Here is a 17127-nt window from a genome sequence, read left to right as displayed (position 1 = left end):
AGAAAACAATTGTGATCAACATTACAGTTAGAAGGAGGACCTGCTGAGACATAGCTGGACCTTGAACAAAAAATCCATACAAAATCAGGTTAATATAATGGGTAAATGTGCCCATTTTTGCCAAAACGGATGGCGATTCCTACTGGTGCACAACTCAAAAACGTGATGGATTTCTTTGTTTACCAAACCCTCAGCCTGCTCACTCAACTACGAGTCTAGTTGACTGTCAGTTTTCTGACAAAAGTGCACCCACTTACTCTGCTGTCAGAAAAGTTACTCTCAGAGCTATACAGAGTAAGGGACAAACTCCAAGGTTATGGGGTACATTTATTTCAGAAACAGACTTCTGCTTTGTGAAAAACAAAAAAGTTTGCTGTGAGGCCGCCTAAAAGAAGTTGTCCAACCACCAAACTTTCAGTGCCTTCACAGGACCATCATTGCAGTGGCTCCTGTGAAAGATAAGAGATCAACAGTGGTCAGGCATGGTCTCTAGGTGTGGCAGTCTTTTGTCCATCAGGAGGGAGAATCTAATTCCCTCTGCCACCCGGACAGACAGATGTTAAAGCATCCTACTGTAACTCAGGCCCTACGTATTTGTCAGCTCAGGTGAGTACACAATGCTGTTTGCCAGAATGGAAGAGTTTGGTACCATATTTGATGGGGTATACTTGCAAATGGAGTTCAGTACTCAGGTTTGGATACATCTGCCCTCAAAGCTTCTATAATGTGCAGACTAAGGGCCTAATTTAGTTGTTGGTAGATCTGGTCCCACCATCGTTTTTTCGATGGTGTTACCGCCCGCTGACTTGGCAGTCCCCCCGCTATATTTAGATGTTGGCAGGTCAATGGAGGAAAGACTGTCAGAATCCCGCCACCTCCACCAAAATCTTGATCCCATACGGGGGCACCAGAGGCAGATGCAGCTGTCAAAGGGAGTCCAGCCAAGGTTCCCGCCGTCCCGATTATGATGTACCTTTCCGTCGAAGCAACTGTGGTGGGAAAATCTCTTTCTGTGAGTTGGTGGAATTGAAGAAAATGGGGTAGGAACTTGCCTTTTTTACGATTTCTTACTTCTGTTTCCATCTTGAAGCCCATCATACAGGTTTGCCCATTTCTTCTTCGACTGCACCACAATGCCAAATGACTCAGTTGTCACCGGAATCTAATGTAAGCTACTTTTACAAATGTATTAGTCTTATATGCAATTTTTTCTTATGTGCAATCCAACAATGTTAATTTTAAAACTTATCAAGGTAAAATAAACCCACTGGTATTGACACTTAAAAAAAATATTGTTGATTCGGTGCTTGTGGACGTTGTGCTTGTGGTGCATTTAGGTGTACATTCAATAGTGTGTGTATGTTGTTGGAGTGCAATGATGTATGTAAAAAGGCCATTACACATTACATACATGCACATTCACAACACATATGTGTAGGAAGATGATGCTGAGTAGTACTTACCTGTCTCCACACCACCATGGCCTCACTCCATCAGGACTGCACCACTAGAACACCAGCAGCACAACAGGAACATCAAAATAGGCTCAGCAAAAACTCACCGGCAAGACATCGATGGAGTACTGGTAGCCAGCAGAGAATCTCACTTTTGCTGCAGTAAACTGTCTATTAAAGCAACATCTAAATACAGTTGTTGGATCACCATCAGCTTGGTGGAGTACTTGGAACTGCCGCCACTTCGGTATGGCTGTAGTCCTGTCAAGATCATAATCAGTCCCTTAGTCATTAATAGGAGATTGGCAGCAATATTTACATAAAGGCACGGATCCCAATGCTCCATGTATGTATGCAGGTAGTCTTCCCCTGCCTGGGAGTACTAAATGTCCTAATATTATTTGTTCACCTATTCTGCACTTGGAAGGGGGGCAGGGGGGTTCTACTATCTGGGAGATGATGCTTGAAGTTACACTGGCAAATTCTGTAGTCCATCTCAAAGCTCTCTTTAGGTCGGGGAGATTTAGGGCCTGATTCTGATGCGGTTAGAAAAGCATTCCCCCCTAGGGCCTGATTCTGATGCAGTTAGGAAGGTCTCCTAACGGCGTTTGCTCCTTCCAAATCGTATCGGGAACGTGTCTTCTCAACAGAGGGCCCAATTATGACGCGGTTAGGAACATATGCTCCCATTGAAGTCAATGGGAAACCAACCAAATCGTATCCGGAAGCATCTGGATGCATCGTACTCCGTTGGTCGGACTCTCTCTATCCGAGTGGGTTGGAAACCATTTCCAAACCGATTCGGTCGGGAAGCTTTCCAACCTGCATCAGAATCGGGCCCTAAATGTGCACCATCTTGAATCTCACAAGGTATCATCTGTATAAATAGTCATACAAATGCATTCAAACCTGTCAAACTTGTGAGATTATGTATACAGTGATTTCTTCAACATTGTTATCATATTTCATTGTTTGTGTCATTTCACTGGTATCTCTACTAAGGAAAGGAGTAAAGATGAACGTTTTGTTCATCAATTAAATGCTTTCTTCAAAGATGCAAGTCTAGATATGTTTGGGAATTTAGACCTGCATTGCAATTTGGACGGGGACTAAAACTGCTGCAACAATGCGGCCACCTTCAAATGATACTGTGTTGCACACACTTTCTCTAAAGCTACTAAAGCAGGAACATTCATAACACATCAGACATAATTTTACCGAATTCAAAAAATTATAGTGGATTATGAACATGGTTAGCATAATTCATTCTAATGGCTATGACTCTTAATTATATAAGAAATAAATAAATAAGAAATATTGTTATGTCTGTAGTTTCAGCCATCCTATTTTTGTTCAATGGAATGTGCTGGCAGTCACTTCTGAGAACGGGTTCCATATCATCTCCTACAACCTCCTAATTCTTATGTATTGCTCTATAAAAGTTAGATGATTATATTTTAAATATTAATTAAATGTAGTTTTTAAGATTATTCTAATTTTAGTTCTTCATTTTCACATATGTCAGGTCTGGTGGTTTAGTGGACTAATGCAGTCCCCCTGTAAAAAAAACATGTATCTCATATGCATGTACAACGTGACAGGCACGGTGCCTGCCACCTTGTACATGCATATGTAGGGGGGTACCATAGGTACACCCACATGCAGCACCCCACCCTCACCCCCTTACCCTCCGGGGGCCCTCAACGGGCACCCAAAGGCATTCATCGCCTGTCTTTTTGCGGCAGCAACGCCGTTAAAAAAGACAGGCATCCTAATACCCACGGCAGTGCCTGCATGGCACTGCCTCCATATCCCCATTGTACCTGGTCCCGCAAGGTGGGCGGAAAAGACCCGCCTTGCGGGACCAAGGCAGACTGTCTTTTCGTCCGCCGAGGTACCTTTCCCCTTTCCACCGCCATCCTAATTTGGCGGTGGGAATATTCAGGGCGATGGTGGGAAGTCTGCCACTGCCGGGCCGGCGGTCCTCCCCCCCCGGCCCAGTGGTGGCAGACTTCCCGCCATCGTAACGACCCCCTTAGATTTTTAAACATTAAATTATATTGATTTAAATTGTTAGTTATTTTAAATAATTTACTTTAACATTATTTTCTACAAGGTTTTATTTTACATTCCTACCTCCATTATTTGCTATGGGAGGGTGTTGCAGCGCCAGTGGTTGTCCATGTAAGAACTTACACTCAGAATTTGTGAATAGGCAAAAAGTAAGAGACTTATTCAAAATTGTAAATTACTGAAAAGTGTAAGTTACTTTTGCAAATCAGGTCTTAAGATTCTGAGATTTGGCTGTTGTAGGATAAATACTACTGGTAAGCCATGGGTATTATTGTTGAACTGGTAAAAGAAAATACCTATGCAGCATTATATTCACCTCTACCTTATCCTAGAAAACTCTCATATTAAAGTTAGAAACCAAAAACATATGCTCTGGTGCAGGACTGAGTGACTTAGATAATTTGTCTAGTGGCAGTGAATGCAGGCCTGTACTCAATCCATTTTCAGAAAGGTTGCAACCTCATAATATTATTGTGCACCAGTGTTCATATATAAAGTGTTCATTTGTTAGCTGTAGCAGCAAATAGTCTAATGCATTTGATGTTCTCTAGCCCTCTATTTTTATTCCGATTGGAGTTTGAGCAATTAATATACAAGTTAACTGAACCATCTTTGAGCTCCTATTTCCATTTAATTAGAATGGGAGATCACCCCCTGCTAGATGTGATCTGGGAGGAAATTTGGATTTTGGACAGTACTTTTGGTCTTCGACTAAATTATGAACAAAAATTGTATCTGTGATCAATAAAATAGTAAAACATTGTCTATAAAAGTTATTCATAGCAATTATATGTAAGAATGTTAGGGCTGCGAGCTTGCAAGTAGGTGTAGAGAAGCTGAACAGATTAAGAATAGGGCAAAGATTGTTGATTTACTTCCCCTCTCTTGAACCACAGTCCAACCTTGATTTTTAGTTCACTTCCCACTTTATTGACAACATTCACACAATTCCTCTATGAACAACTTGAACTGTTAGGAGTTATTGATAATTGAAAAATCATGAATTTCACAGATTGGAAGTATTGGCTGTCAGTTGGATTTTGAGGATATGTCATGCCTTTTTACTTACACCCACCATCTGTTAAGATACTAAGAGGTAAATTCTTGCTTGCCATTTTAAGGAGTGTGAAGTACTTCCAGCTGAGGCGCTATGACAGCTTTGTTTAGTGACACGTCACCAAACGTTGTTATCATGTGATAAACATTGTTAGTGATGTTGTAAAAGAAGGTGTAAGTACCTCACAACCCTCCTAACTTGTTTCTCTTGTGAAGTCTCAAATGTTGCTCTTCATTTGTATATTTTAAATTGTTCCATTGTGTATCTGTCAGGCTTTGACTAATAGCCTTATATTTCTGTTGTGAGGGTTCACCATGATCTTTTCAGATCCTAGTGCAACCAGTGAAATTCGTGAATTTTAATTATGAGAACCTGCCTTGATATTTTCATAGATTTTTGCAAGTAATGGTATTGGTGACTCGTCAATAAAAAACAAAAATTATTTTTAATTAAATGTCCTTAGCAGGGTATGTATCCCTTGCAATTCTTTCAACTGTTTTTTTAAATGTTTTACATACCTGCATCTTGTGTTATTGTATTGATTATATCCAATGTATGCATATATTGCTTGTGGTATACTGAATGAAACAAGAAATTTATATTTCAGATAAGCTCAATAAAAGGTTCAAGAAATAAGCTGGCAGATATGAAAGAATACACCAGCAATGTTGTGCAAAGAAGGATTAAAGTACACAAAAACATTAAGGCTGAACTGCTTGAATTAATCTCAGCCACTGGTAATTACTTGAGACGCATTCCAGTCCGTCGTTATTTTACACCCCATGCCACCTCAGTTTGGACCCAGCTATATGCAAATTAGTCTTGATCTTGCTCCAATGGAAACAGTCCAACCTCAACTTGCATTCTAGGTCCTTCCTGAACCAGAACACAAGCAAACTAGAACATCTTTCAAGCTGGTTACATGACCCAGTAAGCATGGGACCCACTTCTGGGTGTACCCGTCAATAGGGTAACACACTAAAGTATACAAGAAGTGAAGGAGGGAATCAATCTCATCCACTGGAAATTTCACCGGTCACATCCTAGTCCATTGTTATTTTTCACACCATGCCTCCTCAATTTGACTTCAGCTATATGCAAATCAGTTTAGACCCTACTCCAGTGAGAACAGTCCAGTCCAAACAGCTGAGTCAGGTCCTCCCTGAACCAGAACACAAGCAGCCAAGGACCACATTTGCCCTAGTTAGGGCTCACCAGCCAGGTAAAGCTTGGTTCCAATGACAGTGTGCACAAGACCCACTTCTGGGAATACCCGTCCTCCTTAGAGCAACACTCTAAAGTATACAAAACAGTGAAGGGTGGAATGGTTAAATTAATCTCAGTCACTGGTAATATCTGTGCCACTGGAATTAAGCTATACCTGGCTGATGAGCCCATAAGAATGGTGAAACAGGTCTTGGGTTGCCTGTATTCCGATTCAGGGAGGAACTGGCCTAGCGGTTTTGGCTGGAATTTTCCCTTTGGAGCATGGTCACAGCTCATTTGCATATAGTCCAAACTGTGGGTAAAAAATTATGGATTGGGCTGTGTCTGGAGCGATCGCCAGTGGTTAACATTAATTCAAGCATTCTATCCATCACTTTGTTTTTTGATGCAATTAGTGTGACGAGTATACCCAGGCATAGCTCCCTTGCTCACTGTGCCCCTGGAAGCACGCTATGGGACCCATTAGGATGGCGGGCGGATCGCCCCTGCCGGGGCCGGGGGTAGCCACCGCCGGCCCGGCGGGGGCAATCCACCCACTATTCTGCCATGAATTAGCCCCACCACATTAGGATGGCTGGGGAGTCTGCGGCAGATGGAAAGACCGTCTGCTGCTTTTCCGCTGGTCGACTCGTCGACTGGGCGGAAAACCTGCATAATATGGTGGCGGTGCCTGCAAGACACCGCCATCCATATCATGATGCGGGCGGTGAGCAGCCTTTCCATGGCGGCAACGGCGCCATGGAAAGGCTTGCGGTCTTTTCTGTTGGGGGCCCGTAGCAAGCACGCCGGGTGTTGGGGGGTGAGAGGTGCACATGAGGGGTACCTATAGTACTCCCCCTGCATCGCATGCATAAGGCGGCAGGCACCGCGCTGTGCCTGTCACGTTGTGCATGCAAATGCACAACAGGCATTTTTAACATTGCGGCGGGTGCGGCTTACGGTACCACCCACCACAATGTTACAAATGCGGGATGCGCCCGCCAGTGTGGCGGGTGCATTCTAATCTGAATGGTGGGACCACCGCGACATGGGCAGTTAGTCCTGTGCACAAATCCCCCATCGTAATAGGCCCCTATATCTGGCTGATGAGCCCATAAGAAATGGCAAAACTGGTCCTGGTTGCTTGTGTTCTGGTTCAAGAAGGACCTCTCAAGGCAGTTTGGGCTGGACTGTTCAAATTGGAGCAGGTTCAGGGCTGATGTGCTCCAAACTGAGTAGCATGGCGGGCAAAAAACTGTGGATTGGGATGCGGCTTGAGCTGTCACCAGTGGCTAAGATTAATTCAAGCAATCCATCCATCACTTTGTTGTTTGATGTTTATAGATAGATGGCACTTTCAAGTAATTGCTGACAAGTGAAAAAGCAATACCGATGCACAGCCCTGCCATGAGTTCCATTGACGATCTCTTCATTCAATGTCTTCATGGAAGCACCTACTAAATTGGAAATTATAGCTTAATTATTTCATCAGGACACTTGCCATATATAAAATAGCAATGTCTACTGTAACACAATGTATGTGTGATATGATATTGCATTACATGGCATTTGACTACACTGTTGGATGGACTACCTTTGAATCAGTACAGAAATGTAGCAAATCATTTTGTGCTAGAGACGAGGTTCTAGATATTGAGCTCCTGATGCTCATCTATAAAAATCTGCTGAACATCTGAATTCCTACCTACTGCTCAGTGATTTACAAAGGAATAGTTAATGATGGATGTTATCATGTATGAAGGTTTGTTAACAAAATCTTATGAAAATTTGAATCCCAAAATACATTTTGGAAGTTAGAGTGAATGTTTAAATTCAAATCAGTTTTGCAACATATGATTTGCTGTTCAGTAGATAGTAGTGGAATAATGTACAATACATTGTCTTTCCACATTAAAATCATGCTAGTACTTAAGTAACAATAACAATTATTTGCTTTTACATGACACTAGATTTGACCATATTTAAACCCCTTCCTGTGTGGACCTTCAATTTAAGAGATAGATGTTTGTGTTTTTTGGGTGAAGGACCCACTTCTTAAACATATGCTGTTCTCCAGCCTGATTCTAAGTGCACTTATACTAACCTAAATGCACTTTTTCTAACCTTAGTCCTCAAAGTATATGATTTGCAAATTAATAAAATATCTATTTCTCCAGGTATGACTTTGTTGAAGTGGAAGATGTATCAGAGACCAGTACTGTGATCCGAGGACGATGGTGTGGCCACAAGGAAGTTCCTCCAAGAATAACATCTAAAACTAATTATATAAAAGTGACATTTAAGTCTGATGACTATTTCGTGGCTAAACCTGGATTCAAGATTTATTACTCTCTTGTGGTAAGTCAGCTACTAAAATATTTCATGGATATAAAAATATTTTTATTACCCTGAGAAATTGTGGAATTGAATAATATAATATCTGAATTAAATTAAATCATTACATGTAAACCCCTTAACTGCTGAGGCTTTTTCACCCCAGTGCTGAGCTCTTTTTTGGGCTATTTGGGGTAGTTTGTGATTAGGCCTTCATAACTTTTTTTGCCCATAAGATATCCTGCCAATCTAGCATCCTTTTTTGCAACATCCTGGAGATTCTAAAGGTACACTAATTTGTGGATTCCTCATGAGAGGACTGAGAAATTAGGCAAAATATAGCTGCATTTTGTTTTATGAGGAGAAAATGGGAAAAAGGTGCCCTGCAAAAAAGTGTGTGCTTTTTCCGCAAAAATAGCACCATTTGAATGGTTTGCTGTGCTAGAATACCCATCTTCCCAGATTCTAGGAACACACAGACCTGAATCAAAACACAACTTTTTTTTAACCACAGTTTTAACATTATTTTAAGAAGTTACCCATTTTTTCCTAATTTGTATGCTTTTGACCTACTTCCAGTTTGTAGATAAAACAGGAGTGAAAGCCATGTATGATCCTGGAAAGCTTTACATTTCTGAAAAATAAACAAAAGTCGGAATTTAGCAATGGGTCATGTGTGTAGATCCCACAAGATTTTACTATATAAAGTAACTGTTGAAGTAAAGAAATATTAAACATGATTAGGAAAAATTGTCATTTGTGGAAACATTTTCATCTGTATCTTCCTGCCACGATGGCCAATCTACAAAAGCAATTTACCATTATGTCCAATGAACTATTCTGGTTGCAGGGATCTGTAGGATTTGTACTAGAGGTACACAGAGCCAACAACTGAGCTGCACCTTAAAATTGTATTTAATTTTGTACCGAGTATAGAGCATTTCATATGGTCAAATATAAAGAGTGGAAAAGAAGATAAAGGAACATATGTATTTCTGAAATATACACTGCATAGTGAGTGTAGAAGTAGTGTTTATTTCCATATCTGTAAATGTGTGGGTTCCCATACTAGCATGTGATTTAGAGGGCATTTTTCAAACTATATCTTTCTTATTCACTGGCTTACATTTGGAAAGCACACATGCAGAGAAATCCTATTGGTAATAGCAAATGTTATACTATTCTGTATTCCCACATGTCTTCTGATAAAAATGGTACCTCACTTGTGTGGGTAGGCTTAGTGCCCACGGCCCACGGCACAAAACACAACATGGACACATCACATTTTCCCCCCTGAAAACTGACTTTTTTTTGCAATATGGGTAATGTTGGATTTTAGGACCCAGCTAAGGGGCTCATTAGGATGGCGGACGGACTTGCGTCCGTCCGCCACCCTAGAGGAGGAGGGACCGTCCGCAGGGGCAGCGGAGGTCCCTCCAGTGCAATTAGGATGTGACCGCCAGCCTGGCGGTCACATCCTCAATATTTAATATTGCGGCGGGTGCTGCTTGAAGCAGCACCCGCCGCAAGGTTAAATATGCATGCTTAGCATTTGCAGGCACAAAGCGGCAGGCACCGCGCGGTGCCTGCCACTTCGTGCACGCAAATGCAGGGGGGTACCATAGGTACCCCCCATGTGCACCCCCCAATCACCCTGGGGGACCGCAACGGGCCCCCAAAGAAATCACCGTATGCCTTTCCACGGCGGAGAATCTGCCGCGGAAAGGCATCTGTTTTCCGCCATCCTAATATGGCTGGTGGTGTCTGATAGACACCGCCAGCCATGTTAGAGCTTTTCCGCCGCGGTCGGAAGGCGACCGCGGCGGAAAAGCTGCGGACCGATTTTGAGACCCACCGCCATCCTAATTTGGCAGTGGGTCTTTTGCCCAGAGGATGCGGGAAAACCGCGATCGTAATGTGCCCCTAAGTCGGCACCTAGGGAATCCCAGCAAACCTGCATATTTTTTTAAACTATCCATCTGGATAAATCCAGGGTAGGGAGACTTGCGTGGTTCTCATGAAGTTTTCTTATCCAGAAGCTCTTGGAAACTTCAAACATTGACTAAAAACACACATTTTGCTCACATATCTGTGCGAGAATGTTCTGGAGCCTATGGGGATCCACAAATGTCATACCACCACATGTCTCAGTTTAACAACAGTACCTCACTTGTGTGGGTGGGCTAAGCGACCATGACACAAACGTCCTTAAGCGCTACGTGGACAGATCAGCAATAGGGATAGGTGCGGTATTTGAGGCCATTCATGGAAATCTACCAACTACAGAAATTTAAAACTAGACACCCAGGGGATTCCAGCGTTGGTGTGCCTTGCGTAGGTCCCACGCGGTTTTCTTACCCGCAATGCCCTGCAAAACTCAAACTTTGCCTAAATTCAGGCATTTTTCCTACATTTCTGTGCTGGAAACTGCTGGAAACAGCAAGAATCTACTAAATTCCTACAACGGAGTGATATCCGACTTTTATCGATAAAAGAGCGGCCCCATCTGTGTAGCTGGCCTAGTGCCAGCAACAGGAGCTGATCCAACCAAGGTCAATGCGAGGCCTCTACTAGGACTATCGTTGCCCTGGTTTGTAACCAGGCACTGATGCAGTGAAAGTATTGTGCTGATTGTCATTTCCCATTAAAAAAAAGAACTCCAGGCTGTTCGGGAAGCACTTCAAGAGAAGCCCAAGTTTACAATAAAAAAATGAATCCCTCTGGTACGAGCACAAAAAGGTTCTCTCAAACCCTCCCCAGTGATGGGCAATGGCCATCAGATGCACTGGGGAGGGAGTGCAGGCATCAGCTTTAATTCTGAACATGCCAAAAGTTGTTTTCAACATTGAAATGTTGGGAAATATTTAAGTGGTGAATTTTAAAGATTAACATGGACAATTCATGATTTTTAGAATAATAAATTAATTTCTCAGGTGCATTCCCCAAAAACTTTACAGCTACCTTTGAACAATTAGGGGTCTATTATAATGGCGAGCAGATCGCCACCGCCCAAATGGAGGTAGAGATACGCCTGCCATTATTCACCACCCGCCTCCCATTTCCCCCCTGCTATATTAGCATGGGGGGACCCCGGCGGACGGAAAGACCGTCCGTTAGTATTCCGCCGGTCAAACAGGAGACCGGGCGGATAAAGGGAATAATATGGTGGCGGTGTCTGCAAGACACTGTCATCCATATCAAGATGCAGGCCTTTCCATGGCGGCGTTGCTGCCATGGAAAGGCATGCAGAGTCTGCATGTGGGGGCGCATTGTAGGCCCCTAGGGTGTTGGGGGTTGGGTGGTGCACATGCGGGGTACCTATGGTACCCCCCTTCATTTGCATGCACAACGTGGCAGGCACCGCGCGGTGCCTGCCATGTTTTGCATGCAAATGCACAAATGCCTTTTCTAACATTGCGGCGGGTGCTGCTGAAAGCATCGCCCGCCGCATTGTTAAAAATGCAGGATGCCGGTGCATCCTAATTGGATTTGCTGGACCGCCGCACACATAGCGGACGGTCCCATTTGCCGAAACGATGGAGTGCAGATTTTGTCTGCCAGCCATCGTAACAGACCCCTTAGTCTCCAGATTTATCAAAAACAATATTTTTTTTAAATAAAACAGCGTTACAGAAAAAGGGTTAGTTCTGGCGCCATTAAAAGCAAACTTTTTAAGTAACTTCATTTGTAAAAGCACAATTTTGATGTTTATACGAATATGTGACATACTACATTGAAGCTTTAAAGTATAACCATTGCCAATGTCTTCATAGGGGAATCTCATTCATGAAATAAATTAGTACTTTGGAATTTTCTCTGATGAATACATTTAATTTCCTAACTTAGGTGATGTTTTGGGCTTCTTTACTCTCTAAAATTGTCTGATTTCGTAAACAGGGGCTTCAACGGGTTAGATCAGAATTGTTGGAACTTTCAGTGGAAAGATTTTGGATTGGGAAAATCACTTTTGTGGGCCAAGGAGATTGACCTTCACGTATTATAAAATATCTTTGTGACTGGATAACAACATGCCCAACTCCCTGTTACTAAAAGTGCAATTGCACAGATGTTTTTTTTACTAACTGTTTAATAATATTCCCTGAATTCCTATTTTAGAATTATGGGGCCAATTCAAAAAAGACATTTAATCTTATTTGAAGCAGTACTTCTTGGGTATTACTCCACGTATTCATAAACTACCTTGTGAATCAACCTCATTGTGCTTTTCCCATAAATGTGGTGGAAGTAAACTCCAAAAATGTTGGGGTCATTATTTTTTTTGTTTTACTAAAACAAACTTCCATTTTGGGGGTTTGTTCCATAAAAATAAAATTATGTTAAGCAAACTTACAATGGCTTCATTGGTGCTACTGAGACAGCGGTTCCTCTGAATGTACAGAAATCTCCACCTGAAGAAGGAGCTCTCAACAAAAGGTAGGTAGAAGTTCACTAGAGATGCAGATGTTTTTTTAACTCAGCTTCCTGACAAGTAGCTGCCACTCCCCAAACTCTAGGGACCCGATTATGAGTTTTGGCAGTGCTGGTGGTACTGCACAGCTGAGCCCCTGCAACACCGAAACTCGTTGCCTACCGCCAGCCAGATACAAGTTATTTGTAGTCTGGTGGGCGGACGGCCTGGCGTTCCCACGGCTGTGACCGTTTCAAAGACTGCAGTGACTTTGAAATAGGCGACGCAATTGGAACGCCTCACAAGGTTCCTGCACAGCCTGGGCTGAAAAGTCTATGTTATGCAGGAACATTTGTGCATGCAAACAGGGGAGCAAATGTTATGCCCCCCTATGTGCATGCACAAGCATAGGAGACACAGGGGGCCCTGAAGTGCTCCCTTTGCTTCCTCTCTTCCATGGTTTACATGGAGAAGGAACCTCCATGTAAACCCTGGGGGAGAGGAAACTCGTAATATGCTTAGCTGGACTGTGGTGGTCCCGCCAAGCATATTGCGGCCTCCTGATTGCCATACTACCTCCAGGGAACCTCCCTGGTGGCAGTGGTGGTTTCAGGGCGGTCCAACCTCCCAAATCCTAATGGGGCATTTGGACCACCGGTGCGGAAGTGGGTGCACAGCCAGACTCATAATCACGCCTTAAGTGTGATGAAAGGTATACCAAACTGTTCTATAGAAAAGATGAAAATATACCTTTATCCCATTACAAAGGTTATCGTTAAGCCAGATGGAATCCAACCTCCACCTCAATAAAAGTCATCCCACATGGAGGGGAATAGACATTACACTCAAGGTTTCAATTTCAAGGTGCCTTTATGCACTAACAATGTTATTACAACGTAAATACAAACAAGTTAGACTTATGTCACACCTCACTAAATCTACTAGAATTGCATGCACTGGGGTTAAGTATAGATCTAGTTTTTAAAAAAGCACATACAGGGGGGCAGGTCTCGGTCCAAGCTGAAGTTGGCTGCTTCCTCTTAGTACTCTAGAGTGCACCTGAATCAGAGTGGATCTGTGGCAGTCAAAGGTTCCCTCTGGGGAGAAAACAATTAAAAGAGGCATCCGAGGCAGAGGCGGACTAGGAGAAGTGTTTTTTATCTGGTCTGGAGGTGACTGAAAAAAGTGACTGAACTGAGGAGTGAGAGAGCCAATACAGGGCTTGCGTGGAGATAGAGCCCCAATGCAGTGTGGAATGGAGGGCAACAAATTACATATGAAAACGTGGGTAATAGATTCCATTAACTCTTCTGACAAGATGATGTAAGAGGATGGGGTAGTAAGAAGTATTGCCTTACGTCAGAAAATGTATTTAACATCATTGGAACATAAAAAAGTTGAAAAGAGACCTGGTGGGACTAGTGCTGGGAAGCAAATATACCAATTTAAGATACAGAGGCACAACAAAACATATCTAACTCACCAAAAGCAATTAGGTGTAGCCATACTGTTCAAGGAAACCTTGAAATTAGAAGTGCTAAAATGTGGCAGGATCCACACTGTTAATACATATTCACCTAGATAACGACCCTGGGAGAAGTGATGATCATTGGTTCCACAGATGCACCCAATAAAGGCACAGCCTCCTTTTATGCTACTGTGAACCATCTCTTAATTGAATGTAGTCAATTCCAAGTGATAGTGGATGGGGACTGGAAAGCAACTACAGTTTCAATCTTATAAAGAACAATTCCTCTTCATAGAGGTAATTTCTGTCGTGGATAAATCTTGAAAATGTTATACAAGACCTTGTTCTTATAGATATTTGCCGTCTGTTACTGACAAAGAACGTGCATTTTTTTCCTATGTGCATTGTTTCATTTCCAGAACGGACTTTTTCTTATTATCAGGCTCAACACTAGCTAAAGCCTCATTATATGAGATACTGCAGGGCACCACTTTTCAGTAAGCATTACGCTGAAAATTGTCAGGATAATACCACCAACAATGATGTGATGTATGAATGGCTCAACATTTTAACTCTTAGAAGAAAATCGCAACATTGACTACACAGGCCATGTAAGCAAGGATCGTTAATCGGAGGCAGTGCCATAGTTTGGAGAAAAGCCAAACTCAAACAGGTGAAGCTTAAAAACTCTATAAAATATATCACAAATAGAAACAATGCACACCATACAAAAGACTTGCTAAAAGAATTAGAATGTTAGACCTGACAGACATATGTTGGTCTGCCCCAGCACTTTTTGCCTTCCTTCTCCACTTTTTCTGAATTTGTTTATTCTAGCGTTAGGACTCTGAGCACTTAACAGCTAACCTGCACATGGTAATATTGGCTCATCCCCAATTGGCATATTTAATTTACTTATAAGTCCCTAGTAAAGTGCACTACGTCTGTCCTGGACCTGTATATTAAATGCAACTGGTGGGCCTGCAGCACTTATTCTGCCACCCACTTAAGTAGCCCTCACACCATGGCTCTCGCCACTCATTACAGAGCCTGTATGGGCAGTTTGCACTGTCATTTTGACCTGACAAGATACACTTCTTGCCAGGCCCAAACCTTCTCTTTTTTATACATATAAGCCACCCCTAAGGTAGGCCCTGGACAACAAAGAGAACAGGATGCAATTTATTTTTAAAAGCAGGACATGTACTTTTAAGTTGTACATTTCCTGGTAGCGAAATATTCTCAAATTAGTTTTTTTCTACTACTGCAAGGCCTATCTCTCCCATAGGACAACATCAGATTTTAAGTTCCAATTCTGAAAATGTCTCTTTTGGAAGTTTTCTGTCTGGTGCCTGCTGCCTGTCTCTGATCTCATGTCTGTGGTGGGTGACAGTTATGCTTTATGTATTCCCCCTAGATAGCCACAGACAATGGGAGTTTAGGTGTTACTTGATGGACCATCCTTGCAGAATGGGAGGGATGAACTAGACCCAGCCTCCCTTACACCTGAGTAGGCTGTATCCTGTCCCCACACAAAGATCTGCATTCTAGAGCCAGGGTAGGACGGGAGGGCCTCTATGCACTTCAGAGGCATGTCTTTGAAGTCCACGGGCAGGGTTGCTCTCCAACCTCTTGTCTTTCAAAGGGTTTCTACAACGTCTACTGGGAAGGGTCTTCTTTCTTTAAAATTGCAACCACGTCTTAAACATTGATTTGTACGGACAACGCAGTTGTGTTCCAACACTGCACTCCATGGCAGAAACTCACCGTGGGTGGTTCCTTGGGTCCCCAGCACTTCTACGTCCTGTGAGTATTGTCTTGACTCAAGCCGTGGTTCGCATGCCACTATTTTAGTATATGGTTTGGTCTCCCCTGGGAACCACTGTGTATTCTGTGCTACTTACCTGTTTCTATTGCAAGGTATTGTGTGTATCTCCGGTTAGGTGATATCTGTATGTGTTAGTGAGTGTCTTATAATAAATACATATTTTTATAAATACACTGTGTTTTTCTTTTTCACTTATTAAGTTTATGCTCTGGTAAAACAAGCTGCTTTACACTCCTTCTGGACTAAGCCTAAAGGTTGCTTTCCACAGCTACCACTTAGAGAGCTTTCTAAAGTTGTCTAAGACCACTAAAATCATCATAAGGGTTGTTTGGATCAGTGCAAGGTGTCCACTTACATACGTGTACATCATATACTGAGCCAGTCTCTTAAAGTCGCCTACGCTGATGACATCCAGCTGATCCTCTCCTTCACCAATGAGCCTGCAACTTCTCGAACCAACTTCCACAGTGGATTGAAGGCGGTCGCTACCTGGATGAATGACAGCTGTCTCAAGCTCAACTCTGACAAGACCGAAGTACTCATCCTGAGAACCACGCCTTCAGCCTGGGACAACTATTGTTGACCAGCCACCCTGGGATCCCCTCCCACCCCGACAGACCATGCACGGAACCTCAGCATCATACTGGACCCATTGCTCACAATGAACCACCAAATTAGTGCAGTCTCCTCAGCCTGCTTCCACATGCTCCGCCTGCTTCGAAAGACTTTCAGATGGATCCCCATAGAATCCAGAATGACAGTCACTCACGCACTCATCCCCAGCAGACTAGACTACAGCAATGCACTCTATGATGGCGTCACCCAGAAACAGCTCAAGAAATTACAGAATGTCCAAAACGCCACAGCCAGACTGGTTCCCGACATCCCCTGCCACAGCCAGATCACCCAGCAACTCCACTGGCTCCCAGTCAACAACAGAATCACCTACAATCTCCTCACACATGCCTACAAAGCTCTCCAACACAAACTGTTCACACATGCCTGCAAAGCTCTCCATAACGAAGGACCAGCATACCTGAACCATTGCCTCGCATTCCACATGCCCTCCAGACAACTCCCTTCCACCAAGCTCGCCCTTGCGTCCGTCCCGAGGATCCACAAAACCAGAACCGGAGGAAGATCCTTCTCCTACCTCGCCACCAAGATCTGGAATATCCTGCCTCTTCACCTCAGGCAATCCGTGTTGCTGACCCAATTCAAGAAGGGCATCAAGACTTGTCTTTTCTAATGATCCTACCCCCAGAGGGATCAGCAGCTCCCTCCCAGTGCCTTGAGACC

General features: G+C 43.1%; 1 protein-coding gene across 1 annotated transcript in view; it reads left to right on the top strand.

Annotated features, from left to right (window-relative positions):
* PDGFD (platelet derived growth factor D) overlaps positions 1-17127 on the top strand; it is a 968283-nt gene that overhangs the window by 525185 nt on the left and 425971 nt on the right. Inside the window, exon 3 of the mRNA XM_078657021.1 lies at positions 7968-8148. Coding sequence (XP_078513147.1) covers positions 7968-8148 — 181 coding nt within the window. The remainder of the gene's footprint in view (positions 1-7967; positions 8149-17127) is intronic.

Source organism: Lissotriton helveticus, chromosome 8 (genome assembly GCF_964261635.1).
Source record: "Lissotriton helveticus chromosome 8, aLisHel1.1, whole genome shotgun sequence".
NCBI classification, from domain to species: Eukaryota; Metazoa; Chordata; class Amphibia; order Caudata; family Salamandridae; genus Lissotriton; species Lissotriton helveticus.
The sequence above is the reverse complement of the archived record's forward strand: the minus strand, read 5'-3'. Positions and strand labels throughout refer to the sequence as shown.